Consider the following 24,584-nt stretch of genomic DNA (forward strand, 5'->3'; position numbering starts at 1 on the left):
GGTTTAGGTTGAAGCGGGCGTAACAGAGATAGATAACTTCTTTGTCACTTCTCTTTTTAATTGCTGTGATATATATATATCCCTCAAGTCTGATTTCTTTCAATGTTTTGATTCAGTGCAGGTTGTGGACTGAAAGCCATGTTTCTATACACAAACAGCAGCATGTGTTACATGTTTTTGGACTGTCACCAAACTAATAAATGAATTTAATCAACTTGAAAGACAAACAGCACTCTGTGGTGCTAAAACATGTTGGATGGAAATTAACCAGACTAATAAATGAATCATGAACATTTGATTATTCAGGGAAATTAGGTTATGTAAATGCTTTAATCAAACTATTAACTTAATGAGGTTATTCACAGTAACTGAGTTATGGTGTGCATGTAAATGTACTGACAGATGAGGCCCGTCACCTTCATAAAACCTGCAGGGCATGCTGGGAGGACACAAGTGAACCTTGGACCAGTGTTTAACATCAGTTTCATCCAGCAGAGGAGTAGTGGCTTGCAGGCTGGTGGCTTGTTGTTATATTGGTGGCTTGATGCTGGAGGAGGAAAGAGGAGACTGTGAGCGGCGTCGTTTCATTCCTGTGCAGCGACAGGCAGAGCCTTTGCCTCGTCTAGTAGGGCGCCTGTGTCCAGTTGTGGCTCACAGTGGCAGGACTGGGAGCAGGGGGTGGTGGTGTCTGGGACAGGGTGGCTGCTGGGCTCCGGTAAAGAGTCCGTGGGTGGAGGAGAGGGGGAGTCGGTCCCTGGGTCGGAGGTGGGGGCTCCGGCCGTGCCACCTTCCTGACCGCTGAGGTTCTGAACCTTCTTGTTGAGCTCGTTACGTTCGACTTTGAGTGCCCGCCGCAGCTTCTCCAGCCGCTGGACTTTACCCTGAAGTGCCTCAAACTCACGGTCCCGCGAAGATTTCTGTAGAAAACACACACACACATAAAAAATAATCAAATGACAGCCGTTCTGCTTTTGTGTTAGAGTTATGTGCACTCACACAATTTGGGAGAACTGACTATAAACGTTTTTATGAGGCAAATTAGTTTTGTCACAATCTAAATCTAAATGAAAAACATATACCGTATTGAATTGTTTTTTGCCTTTTGTGGTTGGTCTTTAGTCACCAGAGATAATTTAATGTTAGTTAGGACAGTCCATGAGATCCCTGATGCTGGTAGACCAGAATCAAAGTGCCCTAACATTTACTAAACTGGCCAATTGTATTCAGGTTGTTGGTCAGAGCATGACAATAAAAAACAAAAGGCTGCTTTACCTCTTCTGCCATCTCCAGAAGAGCCTTGTTGCTGCTCTCCCACCTGTTCCGATACATGGCCGTCTCCTTCTCCAGCTTTTTGATCTTTTTAGTCATCTGTAACACAAAGGAAACAAAAAGGTAAATACTTAAAACTTACTTAATTACTCTCTATCTTACACCCTCACAGTAACACAGCCGCCTCACCTTCTCCATCTCCTGCTTGAATGTGGTGAAGACCTCGTTGCTCTTGGACAAAGTTGTCTGAAACTCTTCAAACTTCTCTGTGTACAGTGACAGCTGGACAGCAACAACACAACAGGTTAGATCATATTAGGATGTAAACATTTTCAAGGAAGAGTCGATCACAGTCGAGCTATTAAGAGTAAAAACTGATTGGAAACCTGCTGTTTGAGGTGAACCTCCTGCTGCTTCATCAGCTCACACATCCTTTGAGACTCCACTGCTTCTTTCAGCAGCTGAAGAGACGAGGGGGAAACGGGACAAATAATTCCAACATTTAAGCCTGAAAACAGGAAAAACCCAAATGTTTGTGTTTTCTCATATTTTGTAAATGTGTGAGTGCCTGTTCAGTGGATAATTACAAAGTGTTTCTCTCTGTCGTGGCGCTCCTCCGACTCCTTCAGCAGCTCCTGAGCCTGTTGCAGCTTGGCGTCCACCAGCTGTTGCTGCAAGTCTTTGTGCTTCACCACTTTGTCTATGTGCTGGTGAGGGGGTTCACAAGGTCAGAGAAATAAAAAGCCCGGTAAAAATGTGGGAAATTGACATGATTGTGATTTCTAAGACATCCCACCAGCAGTTTGAAATTAAAAATAACTCACATACTGCACTTAAAACATGCAGTGGTGGAGAAAAGTGTGCACAAACCTCTTCGCGTAGTTTGTACTGCTCATAGAGCTTCTTCAGTTTCTCAGCCAGCTCTGTGTTCTCCTGTCGAAGGCTGGCGTTCCTCTCGTTGTGCTGCTCCATCTGAGCCTGGATGTCGTTCAGTGTCACCTGGAAATGGGAGGTCACTTCCTTCCTTTTCTCCTCCTCCAGACGCGTTCTTTGCATCCCTTCTTCCTGCAGATGGACAGAAGCGGAAGATGTATAACATGTGCAAAAGGATCGTTTATGTTGTGCTGCCTGTTTCCACCTGAGAAAAGCTGGCTCACCTCAGAATGATCTTAAAGAGATCAATTCTGGCCAGTAAATGTATCTACAGATACTATGCTATAATTGATCCTTACTAAAAACCACTGTATTCTCCACAGAAGAAATGAAGGCAGCTAATCTGAGGAGTCTGGGACCCAAGACCACATTTAAATAAACTGATAAATAAAGAGAAGCTGGACGTTAGAAAGGCTATAGTTGCAAGAAGTAATTTATCGAATCAATTTAGCAGTTAAGAGTCTATATTCATGATATTGGTGCCGTATTCGTACCTTGAGTGAGCGGTTATGTCTCTGCAGCTCCCTGCAGAGACTCTCCAGCTTGCTGCGAGCCAGGATGGCCTTGCTGTGTTCGTTCCTCAGGTTGTCTTTCTCCTGGACCAGCGAGTTCTGCTTCTTCTGCAGCACTCGCATCTGCTTCTGGGTGTTACGGTGCTCCTCCAGCTGCGTTTTGAGGTGTTAGACATAAATCAGCGACTGATATTGGCCTTTTTTAAATAGGATGCCTTACAAACACATTCTCCTCATTTGATGTGATACCGTTTGTTGATTACATGCATGTGTTACCTTTATACACCGGTGGGCGTGACGAATAAACAACACGAAATTGTGAAATACTCGCTTGTGAATATTATATGTCTGGGGCTTTTATCATGAAAGTTAAGAACAGAAGGAGTGGATCTTGGTTTGTGCTGCCTTTGTCAAGGTTGAAAGGAGTAATAAAGTTTGCCATCCTGGCTAGGACCACGGAGCCTCTGTGCTGTTGTTTCATAAATATAAGAAAACTCAACTGGCTCCGCACAACGTGATTAGTTAATGCCTTTATTCGCTGTGCGAAAATGCAGATAAATCTGCCTTGTTCCAAAAAAAAAAGTATGTTGCTTTTTTTGCCGCGTAATATTTGCATTCTCTGTGAAAGTACTCACGACAAAAACAACAGTTCGAAAAAATATATTGACGTGCGAATTAATCACGTGAAAAAAAGCCTGGTGCTGGTGTGTAACAGCCTTTAAGGTTACATTTATTGATCCGTTTGGGGTCATAGATACTCATTATTTATTAATATTAAAACAATAGTAATATTATCTCCAGTGAACTGCTTTGTTTTCTAATAAGGTGTTCAAAAATGTAGTGTAATGTGACCTATAGGACAAATGTGCCTTACGTTGCATCCTTTGTAATGTGACTACAGCACATGCATACATGAGGCTTTTCTTCTGCCTTCACCCAATAATAACACAGCAGACCAGTCTTCGTCTATCAGCTCTGACACATCACACACATCAGCTTCCTCAAGCTCACACACATCCTAACAGATGGTCTGCCTTTCAAACATACATGCACAAACACACACACACAGTCAATATAGGAACCTCCAGCAGCGCACACAGCCCCAGTAGGTCATTTGAGGTCACCATTAGCGCTGCAAAATGCTACACAACACCCGAGCAGGGCTTGGGGTCTGCATTGCACCACTCTGTGTCTCACTCTGTTGGACAAAGACTGCTGCATCACCTTGAAGTAATCTCCTTGTTTGCATAGAAGTCCCACTGACCTACTCCGTCTCCTCACTCAGAACTCAAGGCTACAAAAACATTCCTTATTTTTTTTAACCACTCTAGACACATTCATTCACCACAGAGTTTATTTAAGTTATCTATTTTTAGGATATTTATAAGTAGAGAAAGTACATTCTCAAACAAAACAGTATCTGGCTTCTATATAGTCTATTGAACCAGACAGTAATTATGTATGCAGTGTCGGAAAGTAACTTTTTGACTCACCGGCCAAGGGGAATGGTAGATAGAAAAATCTATTGGCCAAGCATATTTTTTACCGACCAAAATAATAAATTGCCCCTTTGTGTCACATATACATTCATTTCAGTACATTTCATTGAGATAATTAGGTATTATGTTGAATACAAACTAGGAGAAGAGCCCAGAGCAAAATTTGAAGCAAAATTATTTTGCAGTGTGAGATACAACCATCCACTATGACAGGACAGAAACAAGATGCCAGTGAAATACAAGTGATAGTTTGGCGGAGTAGCTGATACACTAAACAGTGCCGCAAACTAGGATCGCTCAAGGCAGTCAGTTTATTCACTGACTAGACGCGTAAAAACACATCTGGTAGTGTGTGTGTGTGTGTCAAACTCTGACACTGACAGCAGAGAACAGAAGCAGTGCACCCCTAAATGACACCAAAAGGTGGTAGAGACTCTCACCATAGTCTTTAATTACACTACTTTGGTACAAACGTTTACCCACCAGTGTGGCGGATAGCCTTCCGAGATTTACTCGCCAAACGGAAAATCTACCCGCATTTGTCGCTTGGCATGTGTTAGTTTTTGGATCTTTAAAACATTTGGCTGCATTGAATGTATGATCTCTGTTCCCTGTAGTTCTGTTTTCACTGCATTAAGACACCTTTATCAGACAGACCAGGAAACTGTTTAATTCAGTTATCGTCTGGGATGTAACTGAAAAACACCAACAAAACACCATATTTCAGTTGTAACATCTGACGTACTTTATTCCCTCACAATACGGTCATTCTTGTGGATTACTGATTTTAAGACAGATTGCCAAACTGACTGAATAAAATAAAACCACACTAATGTCTGTGAGTATACATAAGGTCTGCTATTTTTGGAAAGATTATTCCACGGATAATAATTTACTGATTTGATTTAAAAACTAGAATTACCGCCTTGCGGTTGTATGCCTCTGCCAAAAATTTTCATAATAATTAGCATATTAATTCTTGAGTTATGGCCAAAAACATGTTTTGTGAGGTCACAGCGACCTGTGACCACCAAAATCTAATCAGTTCATCCTTGAGTCGAAGTAGATGTTTGTGCCAAATTGATTAAATTCCCTCCAGACGTTTCTGAGATATATTGCTTTCAGGAGAATGGACCGGACGGACGGATGGACAACCCGATAACATAATGCCTCCGGCCACGGCTGTCGCGGGCGCGGAGGCATACAAATCATACTGGTTTGATTTTACTTGATTTAAATTTACACACTGATAAAAAAGATGTTACACTCAGCAGAGGGGAAAGACATTCCTTATTTATATCCACACTAGAAATGTTTTATAGTCAGTTTAAAAAAAGATTAAGCGTAGTGCTACAGGCTAGACTTACAGTAAGAGCATCAAAAAAATACTGTTTGTGGGAAACTCACCAGCTCAGCATACTTCTTACAGAGGCCTGCAAGCTTTTCCTCTGGGGTGCTCAGAGTGTTCAGAGTCTGCATGAGAAGAGTGATCTCTTTGCCTGGATAAACAAGGAAAACAGAGACAGGACTGAATGAGAGAGCCTGTTAGAAAACAGAATAAAACTAGTAATTAGTGTATTTAGCAAACTAGCCTCTAAATTGTTTAAAAGATGCCATACATTTCAAGTTAGTTACTGTATCTGTATTAAACAACATATACTACACAATCACCAATCCACAAAATGAAAAAAAACAAAAACAGTATGTTACTGCTTACCCAGACCCTTCACTTTCTTCTTCTCCTGAGTCTTCTTCTGCTCCTTCTCCACTCCGTTGCCAGCTCCATTGACTTTGCCCTCTGGCTTGCCGTCCCCCCTCACATTGACCAGGCCATTGAGCTCTGGGCTGTGTGACTGGCCGTTGGGCACAGAGCTGGCGTCGTCTGAAATGGTTTCCCGACAGTAGGTGCTGAGGATGTCCTCCAGCTGCCGGCTCAGCTCCTCAGCCATGTCACATTGAGAAAGTGCGGCCTCTGCAACTAGACACAGTTAAGGGAGGAAAAAAAATTTCATTTTTGTGACCTCTCGGACAAAAAGTTGAGGCGCTTGCAGTGCAGCTACAAAGACATTTAATCTGTTTTATAGCACTGTAACAATTTAAAACACAATATTACACCATTTTCAATCACATATCTTGAGGTCAGAGGTGAAGGGACCCCTTTGACAATGGCCAGGCCAGCTTTTCCTCGCTGAAATTTAACTTTGAAATGTTACTTATATATTTCTCTAGTTTCATATGATATCAGGAGTTTCACTCTAGCTCTAAAACTAAACCTGCTACAGCCTTTGAAAGACAGTAAAGTCGGTCAGGATCGCCCGTCTCAGAGAGCATCACATGAAAATGGCAGGTTTTTAAGTGGGATTTGGTGTGCCGTTTTTAATATGAAATAGTGCAAAGACACTTAGGCATTGATATCAATCATTGTTGGTATTAGATGGTGATCCATTACAAAATATATATTATAGAATTATAAATCAATGTACCCTTTCAGGATGTGCCAACCATAGTGACAGGTAGACAACAAAGTCCACAGTGCCTGTCAACAACATCCAATTTACCCTGTAAATAATTCAAACGTTACCTTCACTTCCCGCCTCGTCGCTTTGTGGCGGTGTGTTTGTCTGCGGCGGTGTATCTGTCTGAAGCGGTGTGTCTGTCTGAGGCGGTGTGTCTGTCTGAGGCGTCTGTGGTTCAGACTCTTTGGGGCTGTTGCTGTCCAAGCTGTCTTTTGCAGCTGCAGGTGACTCCATCTCTCCTGCTGTAGGTGGAGCATCCTCGCTGCCCTGGGTGGCAGACTCTTCAGTGTCTTGTTTTTTCATCTCTGGTATCTGTAACAAGTAGAAAAACCTGTGATAATTGGCTCACTTAGCAATGACACCGAGGTACTTATCGTGCCATCAATCATTGGAATAGCTGCCCTCTTTACATCCGACAATCCTCTGACAAATCCTCATTCAAATACCATCTAAGAATACATTACTTAAGCAGCTGATCAATAGTCCAGTGTTGGTCATGTATGTTTTTTCTTTTGTTCCTTTTCCATGAAGATGGGCCTTGAGGCTAAATGGTTGTGGAAGATGTATATGAATGTGAAATTTATATATGTTTAGAAAATTTGAATGTTATTCGTGTAACACAAATATGATGTTGTATATAGTATGTATGTGATAATTGTAATGTACTTGATTTCGGACCCCAGGAAGACTAGCTGGTGCCATTGGTATCAGCTAATGGGGATCCTTTTTAAATAAATAAATAAAGTACAATGTTAAAATAGAGAGCTATTCAGTACTTTTAACTAATACAAATGACTGAGTGAAATGTACAACACCACAACATGCTTTTTTTTTCTTTTCTATGCTCAGCTGTAAGGAACCAGCCTCACCTAAAATAGCAACCAAATCACCAAACTAGACCTATAAATCTGCAATTATTGTAGCTAACTGTCTGGTATTAACGTCAGCAAAGGTCAAGTTTTGACACACTAAAATGTAAAAGCTGCTTTTATAAGTATTGGTAAAAGCTGGACTGAAGCCTGGAAGCTAATAAGTCAATGTTGATTCTGGTAATAACAAACGTTATATGTAGTCCATTGTTTGTATATAAACGTTTAACCACCGTTAACTAACTTATAGGGCATTGTGTAACATCTTTCTGCAAGTTAGTTAAGATAAGATAAGATAAGATAAGATAAGATAAGACTTTATTAATCCAGAAGGAATTTCTTGTGCTCAAAAATACAACAAAATTACAACAAGTTCAAGTGTATAAAATAAAAAAAGTACTATTTCTAGCACCAGTGCCTAATAGAATAACAATTAAGTAAGATACATTTAGTAAAATGAGTAAATAAGATAAGATAAGTAAAATAAAAAAGGTAAAGTAATCTAACAAACAGAAAAATAAGTTATTGAGCTACTTAGTTGACCTTCTTGTTACAAAAGCACAACCTGTACACATGTTAGTAATACTAGTTTTAGCTTGACATGTGTACTTACAGATGGCATGGCAGAGTTTAGCTACATTTCATATCAAGTGTTCCCTTAGCTTTCGATTCACCACTAGCTAACGTTAGCTAGCACCTGCTAACGGTAGCTAGCCGGCTACATTAGCTCTCACGACTCTCAGTTATCCAACATGAGCGCGTTTATTCAGGACACGAACCTCTAAAGACACAGGAGAGACTACACGTGTACTGTTCTCTAGATTACAGTCAGCTTTCTGTGGTATCGGGGAGTTGTTTACCTTCAGACTCGAGGAGGAACTGGCTGATGTGTCTGAGCTGCAGGTTTCCTCAACAGCGTGAGACTGAAGAAAAACAACACTTCCGGTCATAACTTTGGATTCTTCTTCTTCGTTGGTGTTTTAGCGGCGGTTTACATCCCGACTCGACGCTCTGCCGCCATCTACAGGCAATCTCTGAAATCACAGTTTTAGATTAAATACATTAAATTAAAAAAATCTGAACACATACAAATTTCAGATTGCCATCAACTAATTTCAAGAATGTTTTCTTGGACCACTCTTGAACTAATTTTGCTTTATCACAGGGAGCATAATAATAATAATATCATTAATATTAAATATTAATATTAATAATCTATTATATTAAAGGGACTGTTGTAATTTTTTACACGTATAAATATGCCGGGTCAGTTTCCCATGCGTGCTCGCATAAGCGTGCTCGCGTGTGGCTACGCTGTTCAGACCGCTCCTCTGCCTGCTTGTCTTCACTCACACACAGTGCGAGTTCTCGCTCCACCTCACGTTCATGCGCGCACACAACACACTGCACGAGAGTAAGTTTAGCTCTGAGAATATCTAGTGAATGTTCAGTGGAGGTTTGTGCAGAAATAAATGCTGCAGCTCCTCCAGACCAACAGAGGTTTCCCGTGTCTTGTGAAGTTACGGGCTCCGCAATGAGAAACGTTATCGTCTCCGACCAAACTCCGGTGTGTCTCCCCTTTACACTACGGCTGCGGTCTGAGACGATAACGTTTCTTTTCCTGAAGCAGGGCTGAAGCAGGGATGAAGCATGAAAGGCCAACACTAGGATCTTCATTGATTCATGGAGAGACCTACGTCTGGTCAGCTAACATTACTGCCAAGCAGGTGAAATATAGAGTGATATTGTGGTTTTAGCTGATGTGTGTCGCCTCACTGTTTTGAGCGATGCTCGTTCATGTCTATTTAGAGCGAGCAAGCGCGAGCACGACGCTGACTTTCGTTGACTTATTGGCCAAAGGTGTCACTTTTAACAAGCATTTCTGAAAGTTACAAACAGTCCCTTTAATATTAAAATTTGTATGTTTTTATGTTTTTTTTTATTTTTTCCCACTCATACTTCCCACTTCTTCACAGTTGTTTGAAGAAGTCTTTATAGATATTTAAATCAATATCCTCCCCACACACATACTCACACACAAACTTGTCTTTTTCGATATATTTACTGTATTGTTATTGTTGTTATTATATATATCTAACCCGTGTCTCTAGGTGGAGGCTTCAGATAAGCCTACTGTTTTTTTTTGCCTCTTCCTGCACTGTATATTATTCTTTTTTTTTTTTGTTATGTTGTATAGTCTTAAATTGTGCAAAACAAATAAACAAAAATAAAAATAAACAAAACAAAAATAAATAATAATAATAATAATAATAATACATTTTATTTGGTGGCGCCTTTCAGGACACTCAAGGACACCTTATAAACATAAAAGGAATACTTGAACAGATAAAAAAAAAAAGCCAAATACAACGAAAACACCAGCAGAGCAAACATAACAATGTAATGTATTCATGTATCATCTTGTAATACAAAAATACAGTCAGTAGTACCTGTCAGTGACATGCTGGAGAGTGCTGGAAAGTGAAGAAATAACATTTGAACAATTTGAAAAAAAAAAATAGTTAAAAGTTTAAATGTAGGCTATTTATTTTGAATAAAAGGAAGTCATATTCTCCTGGATTTACAGTCAATAAGAGAACAGTGGAGCCATTCAGCTGCAACAATGTCTGAGCCTCACAGTGGTGGAGGAAGTATTCAGATCCTTCACTTAAGTAAAAGTACTGTAAAGACAGCACTTTAAAAATACCCTGAAAATGTATAATGTATAATAATATAAGTATAATCAGGAAAATGTAGTAAAGGATTAAAAGTAAAAGTACACAATGCAGACAGATGGCCCATGTGACTGTTATACTATTATATATTATATCATTAGATCAGATTTTATTATCCATGCATTTATGTAAAAGCAGGATTTTACTGTTGTAGTTGGTTGAAGTGGAGTTACTTTTTAACTTTTTTTTATGAAAGACTGCATCTAATGAATATGCATTATGGATTAATCTGCTGATTATTTTATCCATTAGTCGATTGAGTGATTGATTGATTGATTGATTTGTAAAGATTTTGAAAACTGAGAAATGCCATCACATTTTCAGAGCTCATTTTGTCCAACCAATAGTCCACAATTCCAATGATAAAAGATAAATTAAAATTATTAAAATATTTTCAAAAGGAAAATCAGCAAATCCTCACATTTGTGAAGCTGGAAATGATTTGCCTTAAAAATGAATTATCAAAATAGTTAAAAAAATAATTTTCTGTCAATCCACTAATTGTTTACTTGGATATACCGTTGGTTAATTTAATTTATAAGAAAACATCACATTGTATAATACGCAAAAAAATATATTCTATCTATTTTACCCACTTGCTGCTGAAATGGGTTGAACGAGGTCACCAAATAGAACATTTGGAAAAGACATGCAGGGAGTGTAGATTGCTTTTGGAAATGCATGGACTTAAATGTTTAGTCATGTACCACACCCAAAGTGCAGCATGTGTAATTAGATGGATAGATAGAGATAATACTAGAGATAAATATCTATAGTATACACAATATAAGGAATATATTAGAATACACAAAAAATATACCAGACTACTACAACCTACTTAGAAAATATAAAGTATAAACATAGAATAACAATAACATACTATATACATTAGCAATGTGTGCAATAACAGTCTATATTCATTAGTGTTTAAGTGTGTAAGTTACAATTTTTGTTTTAAAATAAAAATTAAATGAGGTCGTAAAACGTAGAAGTCAAAATGTAATTATCAAATGTGGAACTTTTCTCCATGAAAGAAGAGAAAACTTTAATATAATACTGGTGCTCTAAATGGTCTAACTACGTATGTTAGCATGTTGCTATTTGAGCTTTAAATCAGGACACGTATCCTTTAAAGTGTAATATGGGTTAAATCATTTCGTATGATATTTTAGACAATTGACATGTGGCTTAATTTTCAAACATTTTCACTTCCACCCAGATGGAGGTTCCCACCTTGAAATAAAGACAGTCCAATGCTATATATATATATATAAATATATGTAATACAGTTGCCAGTGAGGAAAGAAGAAACATTTGCATTAAAGGGTTGCAACATAACTTTATTTTGTTTTGTACAGTATTTCCACTGAACAATTTTAAATTCAATATATTTTCCTTTACATTTTTAATATTGTTGCTGTTTCCTGTATGCATTTCTTTCATGTTCATGTTTGTGTGTCATGTTCAGTTGAAGTGTATAAGTTTCTCGTCACTCATTCATACCGTCGGTAAAGTCAAGTCAAGTCACAGTTTAAGATGGGAAATTTTTTGAGCAAATGAAAAAATCATTAACAAGAATAGAGAAAATAAATACATGTAAAAGAAATGAGAGGACCAGAGCAGAGAAAACATCGGGACTGGTCAGTGATGGCATATGAAAAGTATTTTTACAAACATGTAGCATTGTAAACATTTGTAGCATAGGCGACATTACTTGACCAAGCCAAGCATGGCTTTAGATTTTGATAAAGACATGAACAGCTTTCTAGGACGGAAGACAAGTCAGATTTGAGATATTTAGTGATGTCTGTTCATTCCCCTATAGATAACAAGGTTCCTGATCATGCAGCCTGACTAGGACAAACTTTTACTCTAAACACAGTTATCCAAAAATATAGCCCAGAATATCCTGATCAGGAAAAAGATCAAGAAAAGCAGAAAAGGCTTGAATCCTCACCTCCTATTTTATTTTATTTTTTTCCTCCTGTGACATGTTCTGATGAGGCTTTTTCTCCACTTCTCAGAAGTGATTAGAATTGCATCTGAATCCCTGTCAATGTATCAGAACATACATATAGTTTAACTTATAATACTTTTTAATGTAAATCACTGCACAATTTCTGAATCCCAGATTTTTTTTATCTTAGAAAAAATGTCAAGTAGTTGCCTCTGTTGGCTCCACCCAGTGGAAGGAGTGTCACCTTTGAGGGCGGTTTGCAGGTGGATCTTTGCCTCTGGGGGTGCCTGATTTTGGACAATATTTTATTGCAGTCTTCAGGATTATTTCGATTTTTTTAACTCCCTAAACAGTACTTGAGAAGAAAAAATAAAACCGAGAAGAGAGGGACTGAGCTATTGCAGCTTCCAATGAAAAGAAGCGAGGTTTAAATGGCCTGAAGCAATCTCTCAGTCGTACTGACTGGGTCAACACGAGCCAATTACATAAATTGAGTATTGAAAACAAGACATCAAGTAAATCATTTCAACCAGCCTTCCGGATGACTAAACTTTGGTAAACTATGACAATAAGGTTAGTACCTGCAATTGTCTGCTATGATAGTCGCTTAAGTTTCCACAATTTGCATCATGTGCCACATCTAAGAAGTACTACAGTATTTCTATCAGCGCGGAGTTTTCTTTTTGCACAAAGAGGGGCGTGACCTCGAGAAAATGCGAAATATTACACTACCGTTTCCACCGCGACGTCTGCAGCTTAGCTATGCACAGTGAAAACCATTAGAAGACTGTAATAGTGGGGATCATCACACCAAATGGACAACAGGTAGCTGGAAAGACCAGTTTTATGCAATTACTCAAGTAATCCCCCCCCCCCAGACAATTATGATGCCTTAATTCAATTCCTCATTTAGGTGCCCACAGTAATGTATGCCACTTTTCCAAAGAAACAATGGCAAATAATGTAACTTTAAAGATAAGGAAAATAGAGCAGCAATGTTCTGCACAAAATGTGTGCACATTCAAGTAAATAAAAGATATAAAGAAAAAAAAAAATCTGTAAGTCAAAGACAGATACATAAGAACCTCCAGTCTTTGTTGGTCGGATTGGCACTTTTGTGAATAGGAGTGCATTTTTCGTTTTTTTCAGAAATATAAATATTTTTTTCCTGGTTGATGCACTGATTTTTTTTTTTTTTTTTTTTAACATCGCAATTCTGGCATTATTTGTAGGCGAAGCGCAGAATTGTCCGTGAAATCGAAGACTTCAGTTATAAATGCTGCTCTACACTTCTGTCGTGTAGAGGCAAGTTCTTGATGCTCAATTATTCATGATTTGAACTCTTATGTCTACTGGGAGCACGTGTGTTCTGTGGATAACATCTCACCGGAGCCTCACTGACATGTCAGTTACTGCTTAAACCCAATATGTGATAGCGGACCCTCACACTATAATAATCTGCATTGTCAAAGGAAGTTAAAGGCTATGTAAAAATGTAATAGTGGAACAAAACCAAATGGAAAAATTGAAGGCCCTGTTCAGACCTGGTATTAACATGCGATCGGATCACAAGTGGACAGCTTTAGGAACAGGTGTGAACGCACTCAAGACGCATTGAGGAAGCATTGAGATCAGATCACTCAGACCACATTCAGAGGTGGTCTGGGCAACATATGGCCACATTCTTTTAGCAGAGTGTACGTGAACGTGTCCTGAGCCACATTAAGGACCGCCCAACTCAACTGATGTCCCGCTTGGATCCCCGGGGTCTCACTGGGCTCCTCATGTGAATAAACAGGCAGACGCAAGCTCTTGTCAGCCTCGCAGCATGGAAACGACCTCTGTGCTCTACTGTATTCTGTCGGTACAACCGTATGTTATTAAAATATATCTTATCTATAGGCTATATATCTACAGACTATCAGACGAGGCACGCAAAGTGCATTTATTATCATATTGTCGGAGATGTGTCTGTGTTTTTATTCTGGTGCTTTGCTCAGAGCTGACGTCTGCTCACACTCTCTCTCTCATCCCCGGCTATCTGGAGCTCTATATCCCGCTGTTGCCTGGCAAAGGTAGCGGTGCCAGCAGCGTGGAGGTCCTCGGGGACCGCGGATACAATGACCTATACAATGTTAACAAAATTTGCCCGAATTCAGTAATATGTAGGATATTACTACTGACATTCATGTAATATTACGTCACAACATCTGCTGTATTAGCCGTGTGTTTACTATGTGTTGTTTATTTGCATATAGAGCGGGGAAGTGAGATCTGATCACAAGTGGTCACTCAAGACGCATGTGGAGACGCATTCTAATGCCAGGTGTGAACAGACATATTTAAAGCTGTCCACTTGTGTTCGGATCACTCAGGACGCATGTTAATACCAGGTCTGAACAGGGCTTATGTCTGTCTATCCAAAAAATAAATTATTTGTGGTAAAAAAAAAAAAAAACCTCTTTGCTGAAAGTGTATTTCAAGTATACACAATATTCAACAGACTAATCCATAATATATATATTTTTGAGAGTAACATTATTCTGTTCACAGTTTCATGATTTAATGTTAGGGCTGGTTTAGTCATCCACAGAACCGCGTCTCCCAGACTCGGACAGGGACATAGTCATAGAGTCAATCCACCTCTTCCTCACACAGTGCCTGTCAGTCAAACATCACACTACCACAGTTCTGCTCCATCCACAAAGCCTAAAAACCCTGATCCAAGATCAGCTGCTGTCACAGGCAGGGCTGATCCCAGGTCAGGGTTTACAGGGCCGATTTAAACCACCATAAGTCATGTGGCTAGAAACAAAAAAAAAGTTTCCATGAGACCTATGTGTGCACTTTTGAACTCGAGAAAAATCTCTTTTCATTGTCTCAATTAAAACAAAAAATCTTAATTAAAACCAAACTAAGGGCAATGTTTTTCATAAATAAAGAAAATATACTAAGTGCTATGAAACCAAAAACGGGCCAAAAAGGCCAAACTTAAAACTAAAATGAAAGAATAACTACTTTTTTTTCCACTCCAAAAAAAAGACTATGGAAACGATTTTACTTGCTACTAGCCACTCATCTGTGAGAGGTGTGTGTACAGTGTCTGCTGGTGTTGTATGCAAGTGTGCATGAAGTGTGCGCAAATACATATATATATATAATGCAAATACATCAAAATTCAAATATATCTTCATACTTGAATTTTTGGTTGCAGTTAGGCTCGTCACTTGTCTTGAGATGTATCCCCGGCCAAACCTCGGCTTGTTATTAGACCCGCGAGGGGACGAAGAAGCGGCGCACTTTTCCTTGCCAGGCAGAGGAGCGGCTATTTACATCAATATCACAACGGACCCATGCAAAAAATCATCAACGGTTGTCATTCCCATTCCTCAAAGATATAGTGATATAGAATGCCATAGGTTATATACCAACTCTACCACTATACAAAACACCACCACCATCACTACACTATCACTGTTAACACCACCAAACCAATTAGCTGTGGCCCGGGTTCCTGCGTTTTAACAAGGAACTCTGAACAGCAAAGTCTCACGGTATTTTCTTCACACTGTTCTCTTATCTCTCCGTGCCAACTGTCTGTGTTTGGCCAGGGATACTCAGTGACTGTACGCAGGGTAATATAACACCATGCAAAAACCCTACCACATACAGCTGGGGAGGGGGTAAAACCAGCAGCAACATGTTTACACTGGGCTTCAATGAAATCAGACAACAACTAGAAATGTCTGTATTTCACCCTATTTTAAACATCTGCAATCTCTTGAATTCATTTAAATATAAAAATAAGTTTGGTTTGCTGCCGGCAACGTTCCCCCCCTTAAATCCCCAGCTGTTGCCTTGTTTAATAGTTAGATCACTTCATAATTCAAATGTTTTGTTATTTATAACACAGCACACGACGAACATTGGATCTCTAACTATACCACCCTCCAAAACTGGATTTTTTTTTTTCTAGATCTTTAAACATATCCTCTAAAAAACCCAATCCCTTTTCCAACATCCCATCCAGAGCCCTTCCTAAGTTTTCTTACACTTCTTCCCACGTCAACCCTCCCCCTCAAATTTGTCCAACTTAAAAAAAAAAAGAATTTTGCTAGAAGGGGAAAAAAAAAAGACACTTCTTAGTTTGGGCAGTAGAAGGCCCTTTACTTTGGGTGGACATTTGTGCCTCTGAACCCTCTATACAGATACATATATATACACCCCCTATTGTTTTGCCCATCTGCATTATGCAGAGATCAGCTTAATGATCAGGGAGCCTCTTGGTTGAAAGTGTGTAGAAAAAAAAAAAAAAAAAAAAATCACAAGCACTAAAAAGGTGCAGATAAATAAGAGTTGGAGGAAAATAAAACAAAAAGGGATAATGTTACTAGTTTTTTTGAATTGCACTAAGTCAGACTGACATCAAGAGCTAGGCATATTTCACCTCATGCACCCCAGTCTGTGGACTCAGTCTAGGGATGCATGGGTGAATCCTGAATATGGGACCGTCCCATTGGAAAAGAAAGTGTATTATAAAGAAATCAACCAACAAACCATCGTTACTGCCAATGAGAGCTGTCAAATGGCAGGAAGATGTCTGCGTGTGCGTTAGAAGCCAGGGCAGACTCACACTTTGGGCTGTGAGGCGTTCACTTCCTCTTCTAAGTGTAATGGAGTTTGTGTGGCGCTCTCCCCTCGGCCAGGTAGCACAAAGGTCTGCAATGCAAGAGTCCATTGGTTTAGGAGAGTAAAGAGAGAAAGGGGGGCGTTTTGTTTTTTTTAGGCGGGAGAGCGGGACAGTTTTAGCTTTCCTCTGAGGGTGTGGGGGAGGGGGTTCTGAGAGTGTTTGTGGTAGATCAGGGAAGAGGGCATGGAGGTTCGACTCCGGCATCTAGGGTTCCTCCATGAGATGGGGAGGTATGGAGGGGTAAATGGTGTATTTTAGAGAGGGGTGCGGACTTATAGCTGGAAGCCCTCCATCGGGGCCTCCTGCTGTGGGAAAAGGAACTGCTGGTTGGCCTGGTCCACCTGGGGGGCTAGACTGTTGTCCTCGTCCTCCACCCCGAAGTAATGCTCGATTAGATCAAAAGCCTTCTGGTAGATCTCCTGGTTGTCGTGGCTCTGGAGGAACTCGATCTTGTCAAGACCTGGAAAAACAAGTAATGTTAGATCTCTGTATTTTTGCTAAATTATCAGCCAGAAATTGGAACTTTTATTCTAAAAAAGAAACAAATAATCAGAGCCAGTTGCTGCTTTCTAGGACTGGGTATCAAGCCTCAATACTTTATGCGTCCATAGTATTTATAATATTCAGGTATCAAAAGTTGGCTATTGCTTTGTGAGATTCTTAAGACTGATTTCCTTATTGTTTGATCAGACATTTTCTGATCTAAATCAGACATGAAAAGAGATAAAACATGTTTGTATTCCCCACAAGGTATGAAAAAAAGTATTGTTTTGGTACCAAAACACATATAAAAAAAATTCAAATCACATCCAGCCCTAATGGTGTCTATGTCCAATATGATGCAATTTTGCACACAACATTTCTTAAACAAAAACCCCACTATTACACGTTGACAACTAGTGATGAGTTTGTGTGGACATCATGTACAGTACCATAGGCTTCTTCAATGAGGCTGCAGTAAGGGTTAACTCCAGAGCCGTTGTTCTCCTGCTTGGCCTCCTGCTCGCCCAGCCGCAGGATGTTCTCCAGCCCGTTGAGAGCCACCTGAACGATCTTAGAGTCCATCACCGTCAGCAGATCACACAGGGGCTTAATGCAGCCCAGGTTCACCAGATATCTATATGCAAACACACACAACACATTGTCAGATGTGATCCTTAAGGTTTAATTTCAAGGAACACAACTCGATTTACAATACAGTGCCCTTATTCTAGTTTGCAAATAAACGTCCATTAATAAGTTTTCAAGTTTCCTTTCAGTATCACAGTAATAGTCATCTCTACAACCATGGGTGCACTGCAAATAGAAACTGATCATAGCTAATTCTGTATACTTTTAATGGTGTCAATTTGCCATCATGTAATCAAATAAAGGCCTAAAAATTGGGCTCAAGTTGCGGCCAACAGCTAAGTAACTGCCTCCAAAGCAACATTACTGTATACATCCTAATTAACCCATAATCGAAGCAATAATAATAATACTAATCGGAGTGAAAAATTCTATTTACATTTTTGTGTGTGTTGCACTATTATATATTTTGACAATGCTAAGGCTCTGAAATTGGTTCAAAGATTAACAGATAGTAGGAGGGCTTTTCACACAGTGGCATTAAATTTTATTCTAATATACAGATTCTAAAAAATACTTATTTGTTTGCTTTAATTTACCTAATTAATTAAATGTATTTTAATTAATTTAAGATAAAAAATCTTCATGGTTCAGTCGTATTATCGCCTGAATTGTCAGCACCCTGACACCTCTCTGTGCATAATGTTGCCTTATTTTCTCACTTTTTAATCACACAATTTCTCCATAGAGATCAAAATCTAATTCCCCGATTTCTTTACAATTAAAGCATCACTTCATATATTTACTCATTATTTCAAACCAGCTGAAACACGTCGAACATGTCAAGAAATTTTCATTGCAAGTGTATTTTAGAAACTCTTCCAACTCATAGACAATATGCTATTCATGCTTCTACAATCATCACTAAACACTTCACCATCAAACACTTTCAACTGACTAGTCCATTTAGTTGACCTGAGTGATCTGGTACTGACACGATTAACTTACTGAAACAAAACGATAACAAATCAGAGGCAATCTCATCCAGAGGCTTGTACTACGAAGCGAGTTCAACATACCCAGGGTATCTTCTCGTTATCTGGCTTCACTTAACCTAACAAACGAGATCTCGCTAAGCGGTCCTACGAAGGTGGTTATCAACTCTGTAAATCAACCCAGGGTTTCTCAGTCTGGTTATGAGCGCGTTCACATGAACGGGGCGGTGTTTGCTGCATCTGACCAATCACAGCAATGGACAAGTCCACAGATTTGCAGACAGACAGGCAGGCAGAGCGGCACATTTTACAAAGAGTAAACTATATTAGACAAATACGAAGAAATTAAACACATAATCCAGGCTAAGGGTAACACAATTGAAGCTGACAAATGCAGGAAGGACAGCTGGTAAAAGAAAAAATTCCTGATGTGTGAATGCGTAAATTAACAGAGTTATTAATTTAACGGAACACTCAAAAGTAAGATATACTCGTCTTGATTTAAATAGCATTTAAATATATAACGGATGACTAGATTACACCTAATCATGCCCAGTATCAAAGGCGCGGCACGTATGACTATTTGAACCTTCTTTCAGCTGCATCCCCCCTCAGGGGGTGTGAAACGGACTCAAGAGGAAGTTAAAAAATAAGTATGAAAATATAATTCAAAGCGGTAAGCACCCACAGCATTAATCCAGCTGTCCTTCCTGCATTTGTCAGTTTAAACTGTGTTGTTTTCAGCCTGGATTATGACTTAAACGTCTTCATATGTGTGTAATATTACCATACGATCCGTGCACTGAGCTTTGATTGGTCAGTAGGCGGTGCTTTCATACGAGTTGATCTCTTATCTGGAACATAACCTGCTCCGAAGCAGGTTAGCTATTGAGCATAAGTTACCATGGTGATCTACCCTGGTAAGAAGTGATCCACCTTCATAGGACGGAAAACCCAGGGTTAACCCTGAAGTTACCTCGATAACGCCAAATCCTGCTTCGTAGTACAGGCCTCAGATCTTGTTATTAGCAGATACTGTAGTATATTTATTTTAAGTCTAACCTGATCTGTTCTGGTGTTCCTCCAGAGGTGGCGTTAGTGATAGCCCAGGCCGCCTCTTTCCTGGTCCTGAACTCTGCTTTCTGTAGAATGTCGATCAGAACTGGGAAGATGTTGGCATCAATTACCGTCTGTGGGGCAGGATAAGACATAAAAATCAGGGGAATGTCTCAAAAAGCAGTTTCAACATAGATATGAGATCCTTACATTTGTAACTTCCACAAAACTTAACCCTGGTGATCAGGGCTGTAGTAAAAGAATGCGTAAAAACCATCTTATATCAACTACTGTATCATGGGCCCGCAAGGACTATGATGAATCATAATAATACATTTTATTTGTTTTGCACCTTTCAAAACATAATTACAAAAGTGCTTCACAACAGCAATATAAAAACAGAATCCAATAAATGACCATAAAATAAATATTTTCTATTAGACATTCACAGCAAGGAATTAATTAAGTAAATGCACATTTTAAAAAGGAGGTTTTCAATCTAGATATTGGAATCTCTACAAAAGGACCCACCGGAGAACTTCAGGCTCATAACGCACAGGTTATGAGTTATTAGTTATGAGCTCTGTGCGTGTATTTATTACCTGTATTTGTGCTCGGTTTCCTGCTGTGATGTTGGAGATGGTCCAGCATGCCTCTTTGCGGATGGACTCTTTAGCGCTGCTGAGGAGGTGCAGCAGACAGGGCAGGGCTGAGCAGTTCAACACCACCTATACACAGCAACAGGGCGGGTAAAATACATGACGTTTATAAAAAAAAAGGTTCAAGATTAAGTATAACAATTAAACGAAAACGGACAAATGAATACACCTCTCCTGATTCACGATCACTTTGAAGGATGTAGTTTGTGGTGCAATTATACAATGCAGGTGTATAATTATACAGAGATGTACAGTAAATGGGGTGGACAAAATAATAGAAATACCTGTCAGTATAGCACAATACAAACCAACAGCACCACAAACTGCATCTTCCAAAAATGTATTCATAAAGTTGAATCAACACCTCTCTAAAAAACTGAACATTATAAGGGATTATAAGGATTTATTGCAGGACTGCTGTATTAGACTGCATAACTGTAGTTTAGCTAGGTGTACTTGATAAACAAGCAACTCGGTGTATCCCATTTAATGCAATGGTGTGGCTCTTTCATGTGTTTTTGTCTTTCCAAGTTGTGGGCCTGTTCTCTACGACAGACAAAGACAGAACTATAAAACAAACTTCAGTTGCATATAGTCTCACCTGTGTTTGGATGTCATCTCCAGTGACAATGTTTCCTACAGCTCTCAAGGCAGGGGAGGCCACCTTATAGTCCGTGTGCCTGCAGAAAGGGAGGTTTAATGGAGAGAAATTTTTAAGTATTTACAAGTCATATTTACTGTGACAAAGACAACAGAGAGTATGGCTGTACGTACATGAGTAGCTCTACGAGGCGCCTGCAGACGCCGGAGTCGATGACAGCTTGGATCTTGTCATTGGGGCCGTCTGAGAGGTAGGACAGGGCCCAGCAGGCGTCTGCCAGCAAGTCTGGGTCACTGCTAAATAAAAGCCTGGACAGTACTGGCAGACAGGGTGCCACCTGGACAGCACAGACATAATGCAGATTTATTAGGGCTGTCCTCAACCAAAGAAATTCTTCGTAGACTAACACTTATGCGATTTTGTCGACTATTCGATTAACTGATTTAATCGCCAGCTCAATAAAAATGAAAAAGAATCACAAAAAGCACCACTTTAAAGCTCGTGTTTACCAGAGATGTGCTCAGAAGTTTCTTGGAAATAAGTCTTTCAGCAGGAAAAAAGCATAACAAATTACTAATGGTCTAAGGAAATCTAAGTCAACCAATTAGTCGACTCTTCTACTAAGAGAGGGCGGCCCTAACATTTATGATCATTACATGAATTCAGAACGCCCACGGACCACATACAAACATCATGTGAAATGTTCAGCAGATTAGTAGTTGAAGGAAAAGCAGCTTGGCAACACTGGATTTTCAATGTCAACGAAATATAAACAGGGAGTAAGAGGTTTCTCAGCAGATACCCAAATTTCCAGCACTTCTGTGCACTGAAGACTGGAATTTAGAGAAGAAATTACTAGCAAAATGTCTGCATATACATACTGTTTATTACTTTAACAGTGCTAGGTATGAGATTCTAGGGTAGGCTTATTCAAATATACATAATTGTATGTATGTATAGTTGGTTGATTTCAGGTCATAGCTGCAGTATGTGAAACTAAACCAGCATTTACTGTTGGTCTGAATGGATCAATTCAGGTAACCCAACTGTACTGTGTGACCCTGCTCCCGACCAGGATGTGTCTCACACTCAATGGCTTTGAGATAAACAAGTTAACATAGGTTTTTATAAGTAGCTATATCATATCTAGTTACTTAATTTTATGAGGAGTAAACATTTGCTGTGACTTCTGGCACTATTAACCAAAAAGTCTGCTCTTCTGAACCTCAGAGACTACTTTAACAGAGTGTAGGTTATTGAATTACTTTACTAAGTTAAGAAAAGAACTCATAGGAAGTTACAAAACATTTCCTGCACTGCAACATTCGATCTCCAGTGTTAATATTGTTGCAACCACTCAGTTGAGCTGAGAGTCGATAACCAACCCAGGTTTTGCATGAATGGCAATTACAGTGAGTTGACGCCTGACAAATACAGGCTTTATCCAGCACTTGATTGTGTGTCCAGGTTTTATAAGCCATTATGCATTATGCATGCCGCAATTATCTATAGCAAAATGTTGAAAATTCAAAAAAGTAGCAGGCCTGGTCTAAAATTATCAGTGTTTTTGGTGTTGACTTCATGAAGCGAAGTGGTACCTTTTCAAAAGCAGGTGGAGGGTTTTTTCCTCTACAGAGATTAGACAGAGCCCACACCGCATTCCTAGTCATGGTCAATCTAGTGGATTTGGTCAGAAGCCTGAAAAGACAAAGAAAAGCGAAACTCAGTGCATGAGATAGTATCAGAAATATGTTATTATAGGTAGGAAAGCTCGAGGCCTGAATAAGTATTCACTCTACAGAGGCAAAGAGGATGGGCTTACATTAATAATGGTGGAAGGATCTCGCAGTTCAGCACATAGTCCCTGCACACCGCACTATCACCTGCAATATTACCCAAGGCCCACACGGCCTGCAGAAAAAAAATAACACACCAAACTTTTGTTACTAATGGACACTACAGTATGGAACAAGACAAACAGACACACACAATGGTCAAGATGGACACGATATATATATATATATATATATATATATATATATATATAGTGCTAATCACACTGTGAGTTACCTGTTCTTGGACATCCTCAAAGTCTGAGTTAAGTAGTTCAATGAAGATTGGCACTGCTCCAGCCACAATCACTGTCTTAGTCTGCATGGATGTGCCCGATGCTATGTTGGTCAGCGCCCAAGCTGCTTCAAACTGCAGGGGCACAAAATGTCATAGGAAAAACATAGCATTTTAAACATCTTTTATCATGGAGTCTTAAAGGGGATAGTTCGGGTGTTTTGAAGGGGGGTTGTTTTGTGCAGAGCTGCAAAAATGATGGCCGATCAGGAACTTGTTTAATGCAGAGCTATTTTGCTTTGCTTTATTATTGCTTTGACTTGCTTATCATCAGATACAGTGTATAGTGGCTTACAGCAACAAGTTGCAGTTTCCTTATTTACCTAAATGGAATGCATTTGATATTGTTTGACAATGTTACCAGCCAGCATGCCAGGTGACACACATTTTGTGGGCATTTGTCACTTGACAGATATTAAATGTACACGTCCCAAGCACAGAGGGCATTCTAAACTGTGCAAATGAGTGTGTATAAACTGACCTGTAGTGTGCAGTTGACACTCTTCTTCAAGAACTCCACAAACCTCTCCACTACGCCAGGCGTGTTTATAACTTCATCAATCGGTGGGTTGGGCTCTGAAATGAACACGGGTAAAACTGGACGTAAGTATTTTTGTTTGGTCCATGGTGACCTCATGACTGGCACCACAGTTGTGTAGAGTCACTGCAAGTACACAATATATACCTTTGGAAAGTAGTTTTCTGAATTTTTGTGTTGTGGCGAGCTGAAGCTCTGGGTCCTCCGAGAAAAGCATCTCAACCATGTCTCTGGTAATGACTCCTTCCTGCAACAATACATGCACAAGAACTCTAAACACAGCAAAGACTCCACTATTCTCAACCCGCAGGCTAGAAAAGAGGGTAGACATCAATAATAATAATAATAATAACAATGGTCCCGTGTGAGCCTCTCTTTGTCTATGTTGTGTGAGTGGTATTAGGAAAATAGACACTCACTGTTGCTGGAGAGCTGTTGTAGGAGTCCACCAGTGGACTCTCAAACATAGCTTCCTCTTCGTTGAGGACGTCCACGTTCCTCCTCTTGAAAAGCTGTGATTAAAAAATTGTCAGAGCCCACAGAGACACAGTCAAGATATA

General features: G+C 39.6%; 2 protein-coding genes across 3 annotated transcripts in view; both read right to left on the bottom strand.

Moving 5' to 3' along the window:
- Positions 1-8,574, bottom strand: txlna (taxilin alpha). Of its 2 annotated transcripts, none has more exons than XM_037794062.1 (11): positions 8,459-8,574; positions 6,795-7,041; positions 5,931-6,191; positions 5,621-5,712; positions 2,697-2,867; positions 2,140-2,334; positions 1,857-1,976; positions 1,656-1,730; positions 1,459-1,551; positions 1,273-1,368; positions 1-917 (listed from the first exon to the last, which is right to left on the bottom strand). In XM_037794062.1, exons 1-11 carry the CDS (start codon positions 8,546-8,548, stop codon positions 585-587), a joined length of 1,773 nt encoding a protein of 590 aa, XP_037649990.1. In that variant the 5' UTR covers positions 8,549-8,574; the 3' UTR covers positions 1-584. The 2 variants fall into 2 exon arrangements, with proteins under 2 accessions (XP_037649990.1, XP_037649991.1); XM_037794063.1 differs by lacking the exon at positions 8,459-8,574 and adding an exon at positions 8,212-8,432.
- Positions 8,575-14,735: 6,161 nt separating this feature from the next.
- kpna6 (karyopherin alpha 6 (importin alpha 7)) overlaps positions 14,736-24,584 on the bottom strand; it is a 16,174-nt gene continuing 6,325 nt past the window's right edge. The window contains exons 3-14 of the mRNA XM_037794065.1: positions 24,444-24,536; positions 24,172-24,271; positions 23,968-24,062; positions 23,430-23,561; positions 23,182-23,270; positions 22,958-23,057; positions 21,533-21,696; positions 21,360-21,438; positions 20,702-20,827; positions 20,106-20,233; positions 17,913-18,097; positions 14,736-17,440 (exon numbers count right to left, since the gene is read on the bottom strand). Coding sequence (XP_037649993.1) covers positions 17,253-17,440; positions 17,913-18,097; positions 20,106-20,233; positions 20,702-20,827; positions 21,360-21,438; positions 21,533-21,696; positions 22,958-23,057; positions 23,182-23,270; positions 23,430-23,561; positions 23,968-24,062; positions 24,172-24,271; positions 24,444-24,536 — 1,479 coding nt within the window. The 3' untranslated portion in view covers positions 14,736-17,252. The remainder of the gene's footprint in view (positions 17,441-17,912; positions 18,098-20,105; positions 20,234-20,701; positions 20,828-21,359; positions 21,439-21,532; positions 21,697-22,957; positions 23,058-23,181; positions 23,271-23,429; positions 23,562-23,967; positions 24,063-24,171; positions 24,272-24,443; positions 24,537-24,584) is intronic.

Source organism: Sebastes umbrosus, chromosome 15, assembly GCF_015220745.1.
Source record: "Sebastes umbrosus isolate fSebUmb1 chromosome 15, fSebUmb1.pri, whole genome shotgun sequence".
In the NCBI taxonomy this organism is placed as follows: domain Eukaryota; kingdom Metazoa; phylum Chordata; class Actinopteri; order Perciformes; family Sebastidae; genus Sebastes; species Sebastes umbrosus.